General features: G+C 33.6%; 1 protein-coding gene across 9 annotated transcripts in view; it reads left to right on the top strand.

The window, feature by feature from the left end:
- Positions 1–17,457, top strand: part of DLG1 (discs large MAGUK scaffold protein 1) — a 268,993-nt gene that overhangs the window by 141,204 nt on the left and 110,332 nt on the right. For 6 of the 9 annotated variants that reach the window (XM_049628362.1, XM_049628364.1, XM_049628360.1 and 3 more), the window contains 2 exons: positions 3,360–3,458; positions 15,813–15,866. In XM_049628362.1, coding sequence (XP_049484319.1) covers positions 3,360–3,458; positions 15,813–15,866 — 153 coding nt within the window. The remainder of the gene's footprint in view (positions 1–3,359; positions 3,459–15,812; positions 15,867–17,457) is intronic. The other 3 variants (XM_049628367.1, XM_049628366.1, XM_049628368.1) reach the window with 1 other exon arrangement.

Here is a 17,457-nt window from a genome sequence, read left to right as displayed (position 1 = left end):
GAAGTCTTTGCCTACACCAACACTTTGGTTGGCTTTGCATGATGATATTCTATCATTATTATCTTCTAGAAATCTAATTTTCATACTTCCCAATTATGTCAGCAAACAATCTGCAATTAATTCTAAGTATTGTTTAAGTAGAGATGGGATTCATTTCATTTTCTGTGTTTATACCTAGGTGATCAAGTGGCAGCTCTTTTAAAAGTATCTTTTTCTTATACTTCGTTATAAATTTGGAGTCAGAACCTCTGGGTTTTCAAACATTTTTAAAAAGTCATATAAGTATTCCACTGAAAATTGATTAGCATTTAAGTTATTCATTTTAAACTTATAATATGGAATTTGAAGATTTTTTTTGTATGGAAACAATATATAATTGGTGACTGGAGTCCCAAGCCAGACCTACAGGGGCTTTATTGACATACAGACTGTTCTTACAGATGATTTTTAATTGTTGTATAATATTTAATCTTACATAATTATCATTATTTGTAAATGTAACCATTCCATTCCAGCACCTTTGGATATTTAGGGTATTCCATATTTCCCCAAGTATAAACAATGGTCAGTAGAATGTAATAAGACTATTAGAACATTTGTTTTTTAAATTATTCATTTAGGATAGATTGCCAGAATTAAGTCTAAGAGTTTAGATGTTTTTAAGGCTATAGATAATTGCTGCTAAATTGCTTTCCTTAAAGTTTGTATGAATTTATATTTCCAACAGCAGTGAGAAGGGACCTGTTTCCATGCATTAAAAATTTTATTTCGAGGGGTGCCTGGGTCGCTCAGTCGGTTAAGCATCTGACTTCCGCTCAGGTCATGATCTCATGGTTCATGGATTCGAGCCCATGTCAGGCTCTATATGGATGGCTCAGAGCCTGGAGCCTACTTCGGATTCTGTGTCTCCCTCTCTCTCTGTCCTTCCCCACTCGCACTCTTTCTCTCTCTCTCTCAAAAATAAATAAACATTAAAAAATTTTTAATTTATTTTGAGGTTTTTTTATTGTGGTAAAAGATATATAACAAAATTTTTCATTTTAACCTTTTTAACTGTATAATTCTTTGGCATTAATTGCATTCACGTTGTTGCATCCATCACCATTATCTATCTCCAAAACCTTTTTATCACCTCTCACAGACTCTGTACCATTTAAGCAATAACTTCCATGCTTCTCTCTCCTAACCTCTGGTAACTTCTTTCTATCTCTATGAATATACCTACTCTAAACATTTCATGTAAGTGGAATCCTACAATATTGTCTTTTGTGTCTGGTTAATTTCACCTGAAAACACAATGTTTTCAAAATACATCCATGTTGTAGCATGGGTCAGAATTTCATTCCTCTTTATGACTGAATAATATTCATTATATGTATATACCACATTTTGTTTATCCATTCATCTGTTGATGGATACTTGGGTTATTTCTACCGTGAACAATGATGTAAAGTATCCAAGGGGCGCCTAGTTGGCTCAGTCAGTTGAGCGTCCAACTCTGTTTCGGCTCAGGTCATGATCTCACGGTCATATCATCAGGCTCCACTCTGGGCATGGAGCCTGCTTGGTATTCTTTCCCTCTCTTTCTCAATAAATAAATAAACTTCAAAAAAAAAAAAAGTATCCAAGTCCCTGTTTTTAGTTCTTTTGAGTATATACACCTAGGAGTAGAATTGCTGGGTCATGTGGTAATACTATGTATGGTTAGCTTTTTTTGAGGAACCACCAAACTGTTTTCCACAGCAGCTTATACCATTTTCCATTCCTACCAGCAGTTTTTGAGGATTTCAGTTTCGGCACATCCTCACCAACACTTGTTTCTTTCTATTTTTGTTTTCCTTTTTTTATTACAGCCTCCTAGTAAGTGTGAAGTGATATATTCTAATTTTGATGTGCATTTCTCTAATTAATAATTTGTTGAGTATCTTTTCATGTGCTTATTGGCCAACTGTTTATCTCCTTTGGAGAAATGTCTGTTCAAGTCCTTGCCCATTTTTTAATTGTGTTTTTATCTTTTTGTTGTTGGATTTTTATAACCCGCATCAAATGTATGACTTAGAAACATTTTCTCCTATTTTGTAAGTTGTCTTTTCACTTTCTTGATAATGTCCTTTAATGCACAAAAGGTTATAATTCTGATGAAGTCTAATTCATTTATTCTTGTCACTTACGCTTTTGATATGATACTTAAGAATCCACTGTGAAATCCGAGGTCATGAAGATTTTACCCCTATGTTTTCTGATTTTATGAGTATGGTTTTAGTGTTTCTATTTTGGTCATTGATTAATTTCTCATTAGTTTTTGTATATGATGCAAGAGTGCTTTGATTTCAATTTTTTTGCATGTGGATATCCAGTTGTCCCAGCACTAATGTTGGAGAATTCATACATTTTTGATAAATTTTAACTGATTGATTTGAGAAACGAGAAAGTCAGCATTGTAATTTTATTTTGTATTTCTTTGTTAGAAAAAGCATAGTTCTTCAGCAAATTTGTTCTTCTTGTTTTAAGTTTCTTTTAATGCACAGTGTCCTGTTATCAATTTGGTTTTAATGTTTTTCTTATATATGTAAGAAAATAACATATCTGTATATGTTATTGGTATAGCAAATGTTTATGAATTCAGTTTATAGGGATTAGGACTTGATACAAAACACCTCTTCTGTGTTCCATTTACATCTTTGTAAAATTAATTGAATCAATCCAGATAAAGTAATTGAGTGTAAAGAAAAATTCCGTTTAAATTATGTCACTAAAGTTCTTACTTTTTAAATTTTTTCCAGAAAATGTCTGGCATATAATAGTTACTCAGTGAATGGTAGTTGAATTAATGACTTTAAAGGCAATTTTAAGGCAGGTTATTACAGTTCTCTTGTAGAGGTCAATAGCATAGATATAAAAAAATGATACAGATTCAGTTTTTAAGTCCTTTGACTGTTTTGTGAATTTCTAAGCCCCAACTGCCTGCCTGTCTGATGGGCTAATAAAATTACATTTCACACCTTGAATACAAGGAGGAAAGCAGTCAGATAGCTTCTGAATGCTGGAAAAATGTTTTGTAGTCTATAAAGTGAGTGTTTTGTCTCCTAGAAGAGGAATATAGTCTAGGTCACTATCTTTTATTATTTTCATTTAAGCATCTAGAAAGTAGTCACCCATTTTAATTATAGTTACTAAAATTTTTAGTAGTCATATAATGATTTCTAAAGTAATTTCTGGAGAGCATTTTCTCAATTAAAGTTACATATTAATATTTTACTTATTTCTCAGTTATTTCTGAAAACTATATGACAAACTTTGTTATGTGTTTTTCTTTTATTTTGGTATTTTCCTGATTTTTTGTCGTTGATGATTTTTAGCCAACAGAAGCTGTACCTCCCTCTTCTCCCACTGTCCCTGTGATCCCTGTCCTGCCAGTCCCTGCTGAGAATACTGTCATCCTACCCACCATACCACAGGTTTTTATTAGTTTCTTTTTTCTTTATAAAAATTTCATTTGCTTTTAATGTTTCATTTATATTCTTTTCAAATTGTTTTAACTGTTTCTTTGTTAGACTTAGTAATTCACTTTGGGGTTCAGTTGGTGTTTTTAGAGAATTAAATATTTGGGATTTAATATAAAATGGGTTCAATACTTGCCATATTTTTAGGTTAACTATGAAATAGGACACATTCTGAACTTCATAATATTAAACTTCCTTAGATTCGTTATCATGCCTTTTGTACTTGTAAATTGTTTAAACCGGTTTTTATTTGCTTTAGGAATTTTAGTTTCTAAAGATAATAAAAGTCGTCATCCTCATATTATACTAGATGTGTCATTTTATATAGCTTTTTTTTCCCGATATATATTTATCTTCTTTGGAAATATTTTTCTATCATTTGGTTAGGTAACATTCACATTTATTAGTTAAAAATAAGAACTCATATATGTAAAGTATGTGGGAACTCTTCTATCTTTGCAACTTTTCTGTGAATTTAAAATTATTCTAAAATAAAATTTTCTTTTTAAAAAGGTAACATATGACAGTCAAAAAATAAAATGAAATAATAGCCAAATGTCAGAGAATCTGAACTTTTTTAGCTTAGGAGCTTTAGTAGTTTTAAAACATTAACAACATCATTCAAAGTCAAAATAATGATAGTATTATTCTGTTGTGACCAATCTCAATCTCATACAAAGTACAAATAAATGCATCTTTAGCTATTTTTACTATTACTGATCTGTAGCATAAAATGGAGATAAAAATAGTATGTTTATTGTGTAAACACCATTTTTTAGGATTTTGGAGGGGGAGAGTGCAGGTGGGGGAAGGGCAGAGAGAGGGGGACACAGGACCTGAAGCAGTCTGCGCTGACAGGCTGACAGCTGTGAGCCCAATTTGGGGCTCGAACTCAGGAACCACGAGATCATGACCTGAGCCGAAGTCAGACGGCTGAGGTTCCCCTATTGTGTAAACAGTTTTGAAGTAAATTCCCCGTTGGGAGTAAAAATGGGATCTCAATTGTGATTACTTATTTCAGTGCCCTTCCCCTCCTAAAAAATGAAAAAGGAACAAAATGGGATTCTAGGGGAAATTACAGATACTACACTAAGACTGTAGTCTTTGTATTATGTTTGTATTGTTACTTCTTCTACCTAATCTTTCAGCCTTTATGAAAATCATTAAAAATTAAATCATTGTAAATCCACCAAGAATTTAACAGGTAAGTCCAAATGGATTTTTTCCTCTCTGTTGAAGAGAGGAATCGAATTTATAAGTAAAATACAATTCTAAGTAAGCAGCCTATGTGTTATTGTAATAGTGTAACATCTCTTCAAGCATCTAAGATTTAGTAGTATAATATATTTTTTTAAGTAGGGGATTTGAAAGTTTATTTTACTCTTGTCACTTCATCTTTTGATGTTGAGTTTCCTAGAATCCTTTGAAATTTTATAGTAGTTTTTGTTCTTACATTCCATGAGGAACTTGTCCTTTCCTGCTCAGAGACCTCTGATTTATTTACTCCAAGTGTCCCTGACAGCATCACACTACATTTGGAAATTGTGGAGATGTTGCATAGCCTTGTGGTTATAAATGAGAGGTCTTACAGTCAGATTGATCTAGTTTGGAATTCCAGTCCTACCACTTTACCAGCTGTATAACTCTGAGCAGTTTGCTTAACCACACTGTTTACTCATCTGTAACACTGAAGATGATTGTAATACTAACTTGAGATGTTTTACAGTGATTGGAAGAATAGTAATGTATGTGCAACTAGCACATGATCTTGGCTATTCATATTATTAGTGTTATTTCATATTTCTTTGAGACAGTAAACCAGGGAACAAGTTAGAAAAACAAATGAGGGTATGTGCACAAGAGAAAGGCTTATTTGTTCTCCTTAGCCTCATTTTAGGTTTTAAATACACTACGAAAGTGCATGTGGGGTAGATTAATAATTTATGTTGTATAATGTGAGAAGCCTATAGGGTGTGCCTCACTTTCCACAATCAGTAAGCCTTTTCCTGATTAATCAAGTATAACATGTACATTTTAAAATTAGTATAACTGGTTAAAATGTCCTCAAATAAATTTGAAAGCCTTACTTAATAGATAACCTAATTTTAACATTTTTTAATGTTTATTTATTTTTGAGAGAAAGTGAGCAGAGGAGGGACAGAGAGAGGGGCTATCAGAGGATCCAAAGCAGGCTCTGTGCCAACAGCAGAGAGCTCAACGCAGAAGCTCAAATTCACAAACTCGAGAACCATGAGATCATGACCTGAGCTGAAGTCAGATGCTTATTAACTGGTTGACCCACCCAGGCACCCCCCTTATTTTACCATTTTAAATGGAAATAGTTTTTCTTCTAAAGATCTACTGCTTTACATTTTAGATGCATCAGGATGTCATAGAAATAGAAGAAGACGCAAGATTTGGAGTCTAGTCCTACCTGTGCAATTCAAACAAGTTACTTAACCTCTACATTTTATACTCCCTTCATCTGTTAAAATGGGGAATAATGCCTCCCTGAGTAATTTAAAATGAGTTTGAGGAGGGGCGCCTGGGTGGCTCAGTTGGTTAAAAAGCATCTGACTCTTGATTTCAGCTCAGGTCATGATCTCATGGTTCATGAGTTCAAGCCCCGCATTGGTCTCAAGGCTGACAGTGTGGAGCCTGCTTGGGATTCTCTTTCCCTCTCCCTCTCTCTCTACCCCTCCCCTGCTCACTCTCTCTGTCTCTCAAAAAAAATTAAAAAAAAAATTTTTTTAATGAATTTGAGGATTAAGCAAATTAGATAGCTATATATAGATATATATATAGATAGCCTTATTACAGACTCTGTATCTATCTATCGGTAGATAGATAGATAGATAGATAGATAGATATAGTCTAATCATTTGTAGAATTTTTATACTTTTCAGATTATCTTTATATTGATCACGTCATTTACATTTTATGAAAGCCCTCCACATAGTGGTATGGAGAAAGGCATAATGGATTGCTGCTGAAGATGCATGAAGAGCATGGACTTCATAGTGAGACTTGACTACCACTTCCTGGCGTCACCCCTTTCTGGCTGTGTGATAGTGGGGAAACTACTCAGTTTCTTGTAGCTCCAGTACTCCACATAGATACTGACCTATTAAATGTCTTTTTCTACCCCAGAGGAAATACTCTGATTTAAAACCAGATGCTTTATGGGGCGCCTGGGTGGTTCAGTCGGTTAAGCATCCAACTTTGGCTCAGGTCATGATCTCACGGTCCGTGAGTTCGAGCCCTGCGTCGGGCTCTGTGCTGACAGCTCAGAGCCTGGAGCCCGTTTCAGATTCTGTGTCTCCCTCTCTCTCTGCCCCTCCCCTGTTCATGCTCTGTCTCTCTATGTCTCAAAAGTAAATAAACGTTAAAAAAAATAAATAAAATAAAACCAGATGCTTTAGACCTTTATTTGAACCTGTTGTGGGGATCTGTCGTGTAACTAAGGTATAGTTGAAAATGCTTTATGGCTAATTTGTGTGTGTAAAATTTTTTGTACACACTCAAATATGTGTTTTGGAGGGATTGATGTTCATTCAATTTTTTTGTTTATTGTTCCAGTCCTGTAGCTACTAAGATATAAATATAACATTGGCCTTGTTCTCTAGGAGCCTACTGTCTGTGCAAGGGACAAGTTTACAACTCTAACATGACATGAGAGTAGTTACATTACAGATATATCCAGTGCAGACCATTTTTTATCACTTTTGGACCATACAGCTTTCACAAGACATTTGAGTATTGAGTCGTAGCTAATTTGATCTTTAGTATAATCTAAAGTATGACCTAATACATTTTCATTTTATTGGTAATCCTAAATAGGAAAGCATGCTTCAAGTTACCTTGATGAGCCTTTTTAACTACACACTAATAACTGACTGCAGTGCCCTTATTCTGCTTATATTTTGGTTTTTTTATTAAATTTGTTTTATATTATTTTCATATCACTTCAGACTTAAGAAAATTGCATTCATAGTGCAATGAGGGGCACCTAGGTGGCTCAATTAGTTAAGTCAGTAAAGTTTGGCTGAGGTCATCATCTGTCTCATGGTTTGTGAGTTCATCCTCACGTCAGGCTCTGTGCTGACAGATCAGAGCCTGGAGCCTGCTTCAGATTCTGTGTCTCCCTCTCTCTGCCCTCCCCTGCTCACACTCTGTTCCTCTCTGTCAGAAATAAACATTAAAAAACATTTTTTTTTTCCAGGGCACCTGGTTGGCTCAGTCGGTTGAGCATCCGACTTTGGCTCAGGTCATGATCTCGCAGTTTGTGAGTTCAAGCCCCGTGTCGGGTTCTGTGCTGACAGCTCAGAGCCTGGAGCCTGCTTCAGATTCTGTCTCCCTCTCTCTGCCCCTTCCCTACTCATGCTCTGTCTCTGTCTCTCTCTCAAAAATGAATAAATGTTAAAAAAAAATTTTTTTTTAAATAGTGCAGTGAAATCCCACATACCTTTACCTAGCTCCCCTAATTCTTAATATTTTTACCTACCATATTTGCTTTATCATTTCTCTTCCTATATAATTAAAATATTTTTTATGAATCATTTCAAAGGAAGTTTCTCTCATGCCCCTTTTGCCTCTAAATACAAATATTTTATAACACTAAATATTTTTTCATAAGAACAAAAGTATTACCATAGTACAGTGAGCTATATTAGAAAATGAACATTAACATAAAACTAGTATCAGATTAATCTGTAGACCTTAATTATATTTTGCCAGTTGCCCCAATAATATTCTTTATAGGAGAAACAAAAATAGATCTTTGGCCAGTCTAAGATTACACATTGCCTTCATGACACTGTAGTCTCCTTTAACCTGGAGTAGCCCCCACTGTATGTCTTCCATGAATGTGGCATTTTAGAAGAAAACTAGCTAGTTATTTTGTAGAATATATTTCAATTTGTGTTTGATACATTTTCATAATTAGTTTGAGGTCATATATTTTTCCAAATTTTTAGTTGTGGTAAGATACACATAATGTAAAAATTTACCATCTTAAAACCATTTTTAAGTTTATATATCATTGGTAGTAAGTACATTCATTTTTGTGCAACCATCACTGTCATTCATCTACAGAACTCTTTTCATCTTTCCCTTGTGAAAAACCCACTGCAGACATTGTACTCAGTGGTGAAAGACTGAAAGTATTTCCTCTAAGAATATGTAGAAAATAAAAAGCACTGTGACAATAATATTTGCTTTTATAATTGCCCTTATAGTTATCTTTACTGAGATCTTTATTGCTTCAAACACCTTGAGTTACACTCTGGTGTCCTATCATTTCCACCTGCAAGACTCTCATTAGCATTTGTTTTTGGTTTTCTATTTTTTTCAGGACAGCTCTACTGGTAATGATCTCCTTCAGCTTTTGTTTATCTGGGAATATTTTAATTCCTCCCTCACATTTGAAGGACAGTTTTACCAGAGATAGGGTTCTTGGTTGACAAGGGGTTTCTTTTAGTACTTTAAATATATATATCAGCCCACTGCCTTCTCACCTCGAGTTTCTGATGAGAAATTTGTTGATAATCTTATTGAAGATCCCTTGTATGTAATAAGTCACTTTTTTCTTGCTGCTCTCAAAATTCTTTTTGTCTTTCAACAATTTTTTTTTAAAGTTTATTTTGAGAGAGACAGAGATGGCACAAGTTGGGGGAAGGGCAGAGAGAGAGGAAGAGAGAGAATCCCAAGCAGGTTCTACCATGCCAGCACAGAGCCCAACGCAGGGCTCGAATCCACAAAGCTGAGAGATCATGAGCTGAAACCAAGAGTTGGATGCTTAACCAAATGAACCACCCAGGCACCCCCGTCTTTCAACAATTTGATTATAATATGTCTCGATGTGAATCATCCTACCATGAGTTTGTGGAGCTTCTTGGATGTTTGTACTCATGTGGTGATAGTGTTGTTTTTATCATATTTGCGAATGTTTTGGCCATTATTTCTTCAGATATTTTTTCTGTTCCTTGATCTCTCCTCTTCTGAGACAGACGTCCATGAGGTGTGTGTTGGTCCTCTTCATGGTGGCCCTAGGTCCCTTAGAATCTGGTGATTTTTCTTTAGTTTTGTTTTTGTTTTTGTTTTTGTTTTTTCTGTTCTCAGACTTAATTTCCACTGTCCTATCTTCAAGTTTGTTAATTCTTCTGCCTGCTTGCATCTGCCTTTGAATTACTCTATTGAATTTTTCATTTCTATTATTGAACTTTTCAACCCCAGAATTTCCTTTTAACTTTTTTATTTTTTATAGATTTTTCCATTTTACCTATTATAAATTTCCCCATATTTCATTTTGTCTACTTTCCCTTTTAGTTCCTTAAACATATTTAATATGGTTGTTTCAAAGTCTTTGTCTAGTAGGTCTGCCACCAGGTTTTTTTAAAGGCAGTTTATCTTTTCTTTCTTTCGTTCTTTCTTTTTCTCCTTTGAATGGGCCACTCTTTACTGTTTCTTGGCATGCCTTTCGTTTCTTTGCTGAAAACTGGACATTTGACTCCTATGATGCTTTAACTCTGGAAATCAAGTTCTCCTGTTTCCTAAGGTTTACTGTTTTTTGTTTTTATTTTTGTTATTGTTGTTACTGTTTTAATTGTTGTAGGCTAGCTCTGTGCCAAGAAATCAGTCTGCAGTACAAACTTAAGGTCTTCCTTAGGTCTTTTCTTTGCCTAAACCTTCCCTGGACAGGTACAGTGGCTTTCTAATTTCCCTTATATATGTGACTACTTTTGAATATCCTAGGTGTCTGTGTCTGACTCTCAAAAGGGGAAAAATAGAAAAATGAAATGGTGGGAGGAGATGTTTGCCCTTTAAATCCTCTGGATGTCACTTGAACCAGAGGGGGAGGGACTTGTATCAATGGGAAGACGACAGTAATGGCCACTGCTTCTTTGTCTGCACCTCTGTGATCAGAAGCAGCAGTTAGCAATCAGAGCACAGATCCCCTATATTTGGAGAGTAGGTTTTTTGTCCCTCCTAGTTTGTGCAAGTTTTGTGCCAGCAACTCCAAGAACACTTGCACAGCTAACTGTTACAGGGCAGAGGGGTGGGAGTTGGACAGCTGCTACTGTGCTAAGAGCTGAGATGATTGAATTAACTACAATTTACCATCCAGTACTTCCCCTGAAGTTGCAAGCCTCCTATAGCCTATTCTGGGATTCAGTAGAATTTCAAAATAGATATATCAGATAGATTCTGCCAGTGCAGTTGTTGTCTAGATGACAAATTTGTGTTGCTTCCTATTTTGCCATCTTCTCAGAATCCATCCTATTTATTTTTACATTCACTCTAACTTAAATTGATCACCTAAGTGATAGCATTTAACTTTTTTAATGCAATGTCTCAAATTAGAATCCAAGATGTGTTCTGGGATTTGTAAGTTCTTCATATGAAAAAACACTTTTTTTATAATTTAGTAGGAGAGAAGGAGACTGTCATTAAGCAAATAACATAATGAAACTTTGATAAATAGTAAGAAGGAGAAATACAATGCACAGCATAAACACATTTTCTAAACTCCTAATTTTGGCCTGTTTTAAATAACGAGATTTTAGAATTATTTTAACAGTTTGTTTTTTTTAATGTAATACTGCTTTCTGAAATTGTGTAAGAATGCTGCATTGTGTTACAGCAGCAATCCCTATGAGGCCCGTTATTAATGAGATGGAATAGTAAAAATTTGGATGAGCAAAATTATGTTTGAGTCTTGTTATTGATACTTGGGTCAAATTCTCAGGGGTTTGTTAGTTCCTCTTTTTGGAATATCCCTTCTCCCTTTAGTAAATCTCTAAGTGAATTGTAGGACTTTATTATTGTCCTAGTTGAAACATACACAATGGTATATGTTGTTATATATACTATATACAACGGTATATGTTGGTTTCTATGGTTGACAACAAATTTTCCTTTACTATTTGCTGAATCCTCACACAGTCCTCTTGGGTAAAGGCATGTGTTGCTGTCCCTTTATAGATGGAGAAAATGAGTTTCAAGAACACTTATGACTTACCTATACAGTCAGAGTTACTGAATAGTAGAGTGAGATAGAAACATCATTAGAACCAAGTCTTTTGATGTCATTTGAAGTGAGGTGCAGGGAAGAGTTTTTCTTCATTTGAAAAATTTTCAAATAGATTCTTCTTAAGTTTTTTAGTTTGACTCCTAAGCAGAGCTGATAATTTCATGTCACCTGTTCTGCTACCCACTATCCCATTTACAGATCCCAAGGTCTTAAGCTAACCAGATTTGCTACCATTTCTGATTTTAGTGTTCTTCCTACCTCAGCTGTTTGAAAGTATGTACTTTCTGTGGCCAAGTTTTTCTGCATCTCTCCCTTCAGAAGTAACCTGTTCTTTAGCTTTTTGTTGCTAGGGTATTGTGTCTTTCTGCATTGTTTATCATACCCTTCAAACACATTAAGATTGTGCTACCCGTTTAATTTTCATTCCTACCTCCTTGAGAGCTTTGGAGGATTACTTTGTCAGATACTATTTCTGTATTTTGTGATACAAGAATTTAGAAAATCTCAAGTGATTAAGTAAGAGTATAGTGTATTCCAAATTAAATGTTTTAATTCTCTACCTTCTAACACAGTCTTAAATATTTTTTCTTTATTTTAGGCAGTTAAACTTGAGGCAGTCAGATCATGCCTCTTGTGCTTCATTTATTATAGGCTCTATTTGAGACCATCTTTTATGATCTTTTTAAATGGCTAGGTTTTCTTATCCTGATAGTACTTTTGGTTGAAATTCTTGCCTAATCCTCAATGTGAACATTCCTGGTTTTTGTCCAATTTCATGTTATTAGCATCATTTCCCTTCAAATATGATCATTCCCACGTTAATTATAAGATACATATAAACATAACTTTATTATATATTACTGTGTTCTTTAAGTCAAAATTACAGATTATTCCACTCATCTATATTTTTTATTTTGAACTGAACTTTAAAGTTGAAATCAGCTTTATGATGTGAATGCTAATATCTTAATAGCAACTCTAACCTATAGTATTTCACAACTGTCTTAGTTATTCACATCCCACAAACTGAATAGTTGTCTCAATATAATTTTTTTGCTTTACTTTTTACTATGAAAAATTTCAGCATGTAGAAAATGTAAATGAAATGTAAAGAAATGTAATGAAATGTAAAGAAATTTCAAAAGTCCTTACATGTAGAGGCAGTAGTAATAAGGTGAATTCCCATGTATACTCATCACTAAACTCCAGCAGTCATCAACTCACGTGCACTCATATGATCCATAATCCCTCTCATTCCTGACCTCTCATTGTCATTATTTTATTTGAAGTATATTTAACGCATTGTATCATTCAATATCAGATAGACTTTTTATATGACTAGAATCAAAAGATAACTTCTGTGCAATGATGATGATAACAGACTTTTTTCATTGTATGTTTGTTAATAAATGGGCAGAGGGAACCAAAAGGCTTTGTTGCCTTAATTTTTGAAGAATGTAACTTCTTTTGTGACTTTTTTTTGTGTACCCTTTTCTTTCTTGCTATCCTCTGTAATTGCTTGAGCAAAATAAGGTAAAGCTGTGCCCTTAATTTTTTTAATGAAGTGAAATATTATGAATTTGAGGAATCTCAATGGGTCACTGGGAGATGAATAATTTCAGATACTCATAAAATCTCAAATGTCTGTAAGTTGACTAGTTTTACCTAATAATCTTATATAACTAGTATTTGTACTTCATAGATTTGGTTTTCACTAAATCATCTGAAAATAGATTATTACATTCAAAGGTAGAACTGCATGGAAAGTATATTTAATTTTTAGGGGCACCTGGGTGGCGCAGTCGGTTAAGCGTCCGACTTCAGCCAGGTCACGATCTCACGGTCCGTGAGTTCGAGCCCCACGTCGGGCTCTGGGCTGATGGCTCGGAGCCTGGAGCCTGTTTCCGATTCTGTGTCTCCCTCTCTCTCTGCCCCTCCCCCGTTCATGCTCTGTCTCTCTCTGTCCCAAAAAAATAAATAAAAACGTTGAAAAAAAAAATTAAAAAAAAAAAAAAAGAAAGTATATTTAATTTTTATATATAATATTTTTACAATATATAATTTTATATATAATAAAATATTCTCATTTTTAATCTGCTTCATGTAGCCCAGTTGCATATTATATGGTTGTTTAACCATGCAACTGTGTTGTCTTTAAGCATTTTATCGCATTATCATCCAGATGTAGTACTTTGCTGAAAATGGCCTAAAACATTTGAACTCTGAACACTTACCTCTTAGAAATGCCCGTATACTTGGAAGAAGATGGTTATTTTGTGTATAATGTTTCTTTCATGTAGGTTTTATGTATAATTCTTTAGTTAATTGGGATAGCAGAACTATTAATGTTTATAAACATATCCTAAAATTTGTTTAAAGGATAGTTGTCTTTTTGAATGTATGTAAATGTCATTTGATATGGTACATTTATACTCATATAGAAGAAAGATAATTTTGAGGGGGGATCACATACGTTTCTGGTATGTATGTCTGGATATGTTTTTCATTTGGTGTTTATTGCATTTTATTCTTTAAATTTTATTTCATCTACATAATAATTACTTTCCAGCTTACCCAGAAAACCATGCCTTTTTCAATCCATACATAATTAGAGATATGTTATTCTACTTGTTTTTTTGTTTGTTTTGCTCTTGAATTTTTGACCATTGTTATTCGGTGAGTTGTCTAGAATAACGGGTGGAAAGCGATAATTACAACTGAAAATAGAGATTTTTTTTTTCTGGGTGATAAAAGATTGGAATCTTCGTGGTAATAGAAAAACTTCTTCTTGGGAATAGAAAAACTAATGATTTCTGACAACTCAGGAAGAGTTCTTTTTTTTTTTTCTCTTTCTATGGCAATAAATAACTTTATTAAAATAATTTTATTAGAAAGTTTATTAGAAAGTTTCAATAGGAAGGGACAAACTGGCAGCATTTTTGAGAAATAAAGAGAGGGTGTACACTTTTCAAATGACAGAGAAGATTATTTCAAATAGCAAAGTTTTAGGCCTAAGAAATTATTAACTTCATTAAAGCAGCAATGTTATATGTCATATTTTCTGGGAACTGTGATATAATAGTAGAACCCTTAAATTTAAGTGTAAAGAACAAGTAAAATGTAACTAAATGCTTATTACATTTTTTAAATATTTTTTTAATTAAAAAAATTTTTAATTTATATCCAAGTTAGCATATGGTGGATATTTTATTTTTAAATTTTATTTAATTAATTAATTAATTTATTTATTTTTAAATTTACATCCAAATTAGCCTATAGTGCAACAGTGATTTCAGTAGATTCCTTAGTGCCCCTTACCCATTTAGCCCATCCCCCCCTCCCACATCTCCTCCTGTATCCCTCTGTTTGTTCTCCGTATTTATGAGTCTCTTCTGTTTTATCCCCCTTCCTGTTTTTATATTATTTTTGTTTCCCTTCTCTTATGTTCATCTGTTTTGTCTCTTAAGGTCCTCATATGAGTGAAGTCATAAGATTTTTGTCTCTCTCTGACTTATTTCACTTAGCATAATACCCTCCAGTTCCATCCACGTAGTTGCAAATGGCAAGATTTCATTCTTTTTGATTGCCAAGTAATACTCCAGTGTGTGTGTGTGTGTGTGTGTGTGTGTGTGTATTAGGTATAAGATTATTATATATATATCATATATATATATATATATGTGTGTGTGTGTGTGTATATGTATATATATATACATACCACATCTTCTTTATCCATTCATCCATCAGTAGACATTTGGGCTCTTTCCATACTTTGGCTATTGTTGATAGTGCTGCTATAAACATGGGGGTGCATGTGTCCCTTCGAAACAGCACACCTGTATCCCATGGATAAATGCCTAGTAGTGCAATTGCTGGGTTGTAGGGTAGTTCTATTTTTAGTTTTTTGAGGAACCTCCATACTGTTTTCCAGAGTGGCTACACCAGCTTGCATTACCAAGGAAGAGTTCTTATACAAAGAATATTTGTGAATTTTTTTAGAAGGCTGGTTAACTTTCTCACAGATCTTAAGAAAATTATGTCTGTTTTAGCAGAAATAACTTATTTCTCAAAAGCAAATCAAATTTAACTGTTTATACTTAATTCTTTTCATCTTCTGGTGCTGGAAACTGGCTCATTGATTAACATATGAAAAGCTCATATAAAATTAAAATTTAAGAAATAGCAAATCTTTCATATGCTTCTAACATTTATGGACATTAATAATTAATGTGTCAATTTTCCTGTTAAGCTAACACGTTTACAATTCTTTCTTTAAGGCAAACCCTCCTCCAGTACTGGTCAACACAGATAGCTTGGAAACATCGAGTTATGTAAGTTCAATTTCCTCCACACATTTAAATAATTCTGCTTTACCTGTTCAGTTTTTGATACATATACAAAGGTAACATCTTCATTTTCTTTAATACATTGGACTTGTGATGTTCTGTCACTAAGCTGTAGTTGTTAAAGTCAGTGAAGCAATACTGTCCTTCTTTGGTTTTTTTCCCCATACTTATGCAAAGCAGAAATGTTGAAATAGAAATTTAGGGTTTATTTTTTTAATGATTAATTTTCACTAGAGGCTATCTCTGACTAGTAGTCACTTAAACAATGCCATATATTCAGAGTCATTTTAGAAATCTATTTGAGTGACTTGATTTTTAGTACCCAGGCATATATGTATATGTTCACATGTTAAAATAGTTATCTTTGTATTAAATTGATTAGTGCTTCTCTGTAAACTTACTTTGTTAAAAAGCTCTTAAAGATAAATAACCAGAACAGCAGAATCTAATCTAACATTTTTTTACTCCAAAGGAAAATGTCTTCAGAGATGTTTAAGTAGAAGTAGTTCCTGTGCTTTTTTTTTTTAATCAAATGGTGCATAATTTTATAGACTGTAAGTCCTTTTTTCCCTGTTTTTGGACTATAGTTGATTGCAGTCTGTATTTTAAAACACTGCCTAATCCAAAATCATGAGGACACTTAGGTTTTCCTCTAAGAGTTTCATAGTTTTAGCTCTTGCATCTAGATCTTTGATCCATTTTGAATTACTTTTATATATTGTGGAGGTAAGAGTACAGCCTCATTCTTTTACATGTGGGTGTCCAATTGTACCATCACCATTTGTTGAAAAGCCTATTCTTTCTACATTGAATGGTCTTGGCACCCTTGTAGGAAATCAGTTATTAATATATGGGTTTATTCTGGATTCTTAATTCTCTACTATTGATCTTTATGTGTATCCTTATGCCAATACCACATAGTCCTGATTACTGTAGCTTTGTAATAAGATTGGAAATCAGAAGGTATAAGTCCTTCAACTTTTTAAGCTTGTTTTGGCTACTCTGGGTTCTTTCCATTTCTGTATAAATTTTAGGACCAGCTTGTCAATTTCTGCACGCAACAAAAGGGCAACTAGGATTTTGGTAGGGATTGATTTGACTGTAGGTAAATGGGGGCAGTATTGCCATCTTATCAATATTATATCTTCTAATCTGTGAACACAGAATGGCTTTCCATTTGTTTACAACTTTAATTGTTCTCGAAATGTTTTAATTTTCACTGTACGAGTCCTACACTTCTTTTGTTTAATATTTATTCCTGAGTATTTTTCTCTTTTAATGCTATTATAAATGGAATTGTTTTTCTTAATTTCATTTATGGATTTCTCATTGCTAGTCTATTAGACTATAATGGAATTTTAGGAATTCATTTAGAAACATAATAGATTTTGATCTTATATCCTGCAACCTTATTGAACTCATTCATTAGTTTTTTAGTGTGTAGATTCATTTGGATTTTTTATATAAGATCATGTCATCTGCAAATTGAGATAGTTTTACTTCATCCTTTACAATCAGAATGTATGTATGTATTTATTTATTTATTTAGCCTAATTGCCCTGGCTAGAACCTCCAT

This window comes from Panthera uncia, chromosome C2 (genome assembly GCF_023721935.1).
Source record: "Panthera uncia isolate 11264 chromosome C2, Puncia_PCG_1.0, whole genome shotgun sequence".
Taxonomy (NCBI): Eukaryota; Metazoa; Chordata; class Mammalia; order Carnivora; family Felidae; genus Panthera; species Panthera uncia.
The sequence above is the reverse complement of the archived record's forward strand: the minus strand, read 5'-3'. Positions and strand labels throughout refer to the sequence as shown.